Source organism: Echinops telfairi, unplaced genomic scaffold (genome assembly GCF_000313985.2).
Source record: "Echinops telfairi isolate 266 unplaced genomic scaffold, ASM31398v2 ScPeMD7_5;HRSCAF=22, whole genome shotgun sequence".
Lineage (NCBI taxonomy): Eukaryota > Metazoa > Chordata > Mammalia > Afrosoricida > Tenrecidae > Echinops > Echinops telfairi.
In genome coordinates this window covers 19,835,692-19,840,125 of record NW_022103901.1, presented here as the reverse complement: position 1 = coordinate 19,840,125, position 4,434 = coordinate 19,835,692, and the positions used below count along the sequence as shown (strand labels likewise).

Genomic DNA, 4,434 nt, shown 5'->3' with positions numbered 1-4,434 from the left:
GTCTGTACGAGAGGAGCAAGGAGACTTCCCTGCGGGGCTTAGGGCTATCTCCCTGTAAGGCTCACACGGAAGTATGAAACTGTCTCCCCAAAGTTACATCAGGCTTCACACACGTACCAGATTCTTGCTTTAGATGCCTGCCTGCTATTAACTGAGGCTCATGGAAACTCTGGTCTCAGAAGTTCACTTTCATGAATCACCACCAGCATTTCAGGTAAAAGGCTCAAATAAGGAGGCCTGGTGGGGGGGGGGGGGGGTTCACGGCAAGGAGGGAAACTAAGCCTGATAATGTGAAACCTCTGTGTCATTTACAGACAGTTCAATAAGTGTCCAGGGTCTCAAGTCAGTACGTCTCCTTGCAGTGAGTCTCACGATGACAAGAGTTTGCACACGCAAGTCTGCACAGAACAGAGAGTGGCTGGGGGATGGAAGTGGAGGGTGGGGAAAGGGTGCTCTGAGCAGAGGACGGACGGGCCTGGAGACCTAGCACCCGGCACCTCTCACCTCCTCCTTCATGCCTGTCTCCAGCAGCAGCATGACACAGGCTTCGATGGGGACTGCAATCTCATGCCCACTCCGCTTCAGGTGCTCTTCCAACGGAGTCCCAAAGGCTGGCTTCTCTGCCCACTTATCTACAGCAGCAAACCATTTAGTAAGACACCTGGCAATCGCACAGACTTGCAAGCTTACTTTCTTCTAAGCTACCAACGGGGATTTGTTAGCAGACTAGGGGGCGGGGCTTTGGGACAGGAAGAAAATAACTGTTCTTTGTTGTCACTGGACATTTGCAGGAGCAGAAATGGCCAGAGAGGTTACTTGTGGAGCCCAAACCCTGACGCTGCCCATGTGGCACCCGGTAAGAGCTGCTCGGTGGGCGTTCCGATGGCCGTGCCGCACCCACAGTGACATGCACCTGAGGCGTCAGGTGGGCAGCTAACCCTGGGGGTTCATCTGAAAGAGGTTTTGAGCCAAAAGAAGTTCAGTGGAGCCATGCCAAGCAGCATTGGCTTTCTACTCAGAGGACAAGAAACACATTCTTACAACTAGGGGGGGCGGGCGGGAGAATCTCTTCAAATTCCAACTCCAAGCCAAGCATTTGGCGTACAAGCCTGGAGACTGTCAGTGTGAACACCTATCAGATGTCACCTGGCCGTGGCATGCGGGATTTCTGAGGCCACGCCCCCAAAGGGGACCCCAAATCCTCAGCGGTAAAAAAGGCTCGTCAGCCACCCCAAAGCAGCATCCGGAGGTTGTGCAGGCTGCAGGAAAGCAATGTTCTAGGCTACGTTCCGGCCACGGACCCTGCTGCAGCCCACCAAAGACTAGAGGCAGCTTAGCACATAGAGGAGGGGCTTCAAGGAGGCCATGGGAAAATGGAATCAAAAGATAACAGGATCTCCCCCTCGAGCTCTTTGAAGGCCCCTCAGACAAGCGGGAAAGCAGAAAAACCAAAACAGCTTACGAAATCAAAGTATTAAATCCGAAAAAGAAGTGTATGATTGAGATTGATTAGCTTGTCAGTAGGGACATGGAGCTGTGCATAAAAGCAAACAAGTTTGGAAAAATAAACAAAATCAGTGGGTGAAAAGACCCCAGTGTGGGGGAACACTGCATTCCTTCAGGAAGCGTTCACACCCTTCCCTTTGACCACCTGGAAGTAGAACTCTGGATTCAAAGAAGGCGAGGCTTACCGCCGTGTGCCGTCCCACACGCTCCTCTCCGTGAAACGGGCAGTGGACAGGCCCATGGCATGGGCGGCACACAGAGGAAGGGGGGTGGGGGGGAAGAGCAGCATCTGGCAAACGCCGAGACCCAAGACTGTGAAAAGTGTCAAATGGATGGAGAGAACAGGGGCGAGGCAAGAGAGAAGGAATGGACAGAAACAGAGAGCAGGCCGCATGGCCATTCTCAGGAGCTGTCCAGAGCCGGCATCCACTATGACCCAGCGACTGTCCTGTCTGGTGGGATTTCTGGTAGAAAAAACACTGAGCACCAGGCTCATCTCAGCAGGGGGAATTTCTGTGATCTTCCTGCCAGAAGCCAGACCTTACCTTGAGTACTCTGTTCCTTTCCCCTAAAGCAGTGATTCTCAGCACAGGCAGAAGATGGTCACATGACCCTTCTACACTTCAGAATGACCCAGGGGAGCACTCCAAATGCCACCTGACACCACTCCATGGTAGGCACACTCCAAACCACCACCACCCCCCATTGGAACTTTCTAGAAATACTAGTTACTAAGTATTGGTGAAATACGGCTACCCACCTCGGTGTAACACTGGCAGAGGGCAGGCGATGTAAGGAGCACTGACCAGAAGGCAAATGCTTAAGGCAAACGTCACCACCGGTGCTCAGCCCCTCAAACAGCCCTCCCACTGCAGTGAGCACACCAAGTTCAGAGACACCCCTCTCTCTCTGCAACACACACACACACACACTTTTAGGATGAGAGGGCTCTAACCACGAGTAGAAACAATACAGGACACACATGTACACATAAAACAGTGATTAACAAGATAGGGTGTGCTTGCTAAGTCATGGCCGATACATGGTACAGACAAAGAGTCTCCAGCACGAATGTCCACCTTGGTAGCAGGGGCCAGTGCACTGGCTGCTCATGGACACCAAACCAATGTGTGAGAAAAGACACCCAGAATCACCAGATTCTCAGAATTCCACAAGTCGGGAATCAGGGCTGTTGTGTAAAATGGTCAAGTTTTTAAATGATGGCGACACGCTTCGAAAAAGAATGAAATGAGATAGGGCTGTTTGCGATTTCGGGTGTAGACCATGAATGGTAGAGCAGTTCAGGGGAAAGGGTGCTCACAATGGTTTCAGGTGTCACAGAAACTTCTGGAAGGTGGTAAGCTTGAGGGGGTCTGGGAGGACGGACAGGAAATGACGGAGAAGTCAGCAAACAGCTCTCTGAAACGGGACGGGTTGAGAAATGAGGCATTAGAGCCTGGGCATTACCTGGAATCCCACCGCTCGTGTCCCGAGCAATGAGAATACCAAGGGGGGTGGTGACTGGGAACAGGGAGGAGGGAATAGGGTGGAGGGCAGGGGCGGGTGAGGCCCAGCACAGGGAGGAAAAGGGAAGGGCCAAGAGAAGGAAGAGGAGGGCTCTAAAGTTTTAAATATGCATCTTTTGGTAACAAGGGGCCAAGGAGGAAGCAAAGGACAAAATGGGTTGGGGGGAAGAGTCCGCTAACTTTGTGAGCCATGTTACTGAGCGTCGGCTGAGAGCCAGCCATTGAAGGGAGCTGATGCTCATACCCATGAGAGCTGGAGCTTGAGAGGGAGTTTCTAGAGGGAAGGGGATGTGAGAGGGAGGAAAAGTGGGAACGTAGGAGCACAGATTGGACCTCAGAAACACAGACTAGACCTCAGAAAGAGCTTGTTTCTGGGTGAGGACAGAGGGGGAAAAAAACCCAGCCAAATGGGGAAAATTTTCAGTGGGATAGAGAAGACCCCCCCACTGAACGACCAGTTCAAGTTCTGGAATCTGAATGTGAGGGTGGTGCTGTGAGTTAGGGGTGGTGCTGCTAACTTCAAGGCTGGTGGGTCACAGGCACCAGCTGCTCAGGAGAAAGAAGAGGCTGTCTATCTGTCTGCTCCCATAAAGAGTTACAGCCTTAGAAACCCTAGGGAGCTGTTCCACTTTGTCCTATATAAGGTAGAAGCTACTTGATGGGTGGTGGGGTTTGTTTGGTACTTAGATAAAGGAGGCCTGCTGGAGCTGTGGGTGGTGTGGGGCGGCTGACCGCAATGTTGGTGGTTCAAACCCACCAGCTGCTCTGTAGGAGAAAGAGGAGGCTGCTTGCTCCCGTCAAGACCTATCATCTCAGAATTCATGTGCAGTTGGCTCTAAGTCGGAATCTAGTGATGGCAGTGGGCTTGGTTTGACCTTTGAGAATTTGAGCGTTTGGGTTGTGTGATGGTTGTCTGACTGGCAGAGGGACTTGAGAGGAGAGAGCAGACTGCTGACGTTGAACAGCTGGGAAGGTGGAATAAACTGGAGGCTGCAGGTGGAAATGCGCCCTTCAAAGAGACTAGCATAAAAATGAAGAAGGATGCGATTGGAAGAGACCCGGTGTTCAAAAATGGGAGGCACTGACTAAATGTCAGGGAGGCTTGCATATAAACTCAGTCAGTGTGCTAAGAGGCAGTGGGATCGAGTGGCATAGTTATTTGATAGTAAAGAGGTGTTCTGAAAACTGGGCAGAACTGTCGGGAAGGAAGGACTAGACGGATGAAGAGAACAGAGGCAACTATGAAGCCAGGCCGGGGGTTGGATCCTGAGTTCAGGGCAAGGGACAACCTTATTAGAAAGATGGTTGCCACTCGCTTCTCTGGCTGTTTTCCACAACATTAGCTTTCCTTGTTATATCCTAAGGCTCATCCCTGCTTCCTTCTACTCTTGGGTATAAGTGT

General features: G+C 51.7%; 1 protein-coding gene across 3 annotated transcripts in view; it reads right to left on the bottom strand.

Moving 5' to 3' along the window:
- ARHGAP17 (Rho GTPase activating protein 17) overlaps positions 1-4,434 on the bottom strand; it is a 57,015-nt gene that overhangs the window by 32,301 nt on the left and 20,280 nt on the right. For all 3 annotated transcript variants that reach the window (XM_004705707.2, XM_045300191.1, XM_045300190.1), the window contains exon 9: positions 505-632. In XM_004705707.2, coding sequence (XP_004705764.1) covers positions 505-632 — 128 coding nt within the window. The remainder of the gene's footprint in view (positions 1-504; positions 633-4,434) is intronic.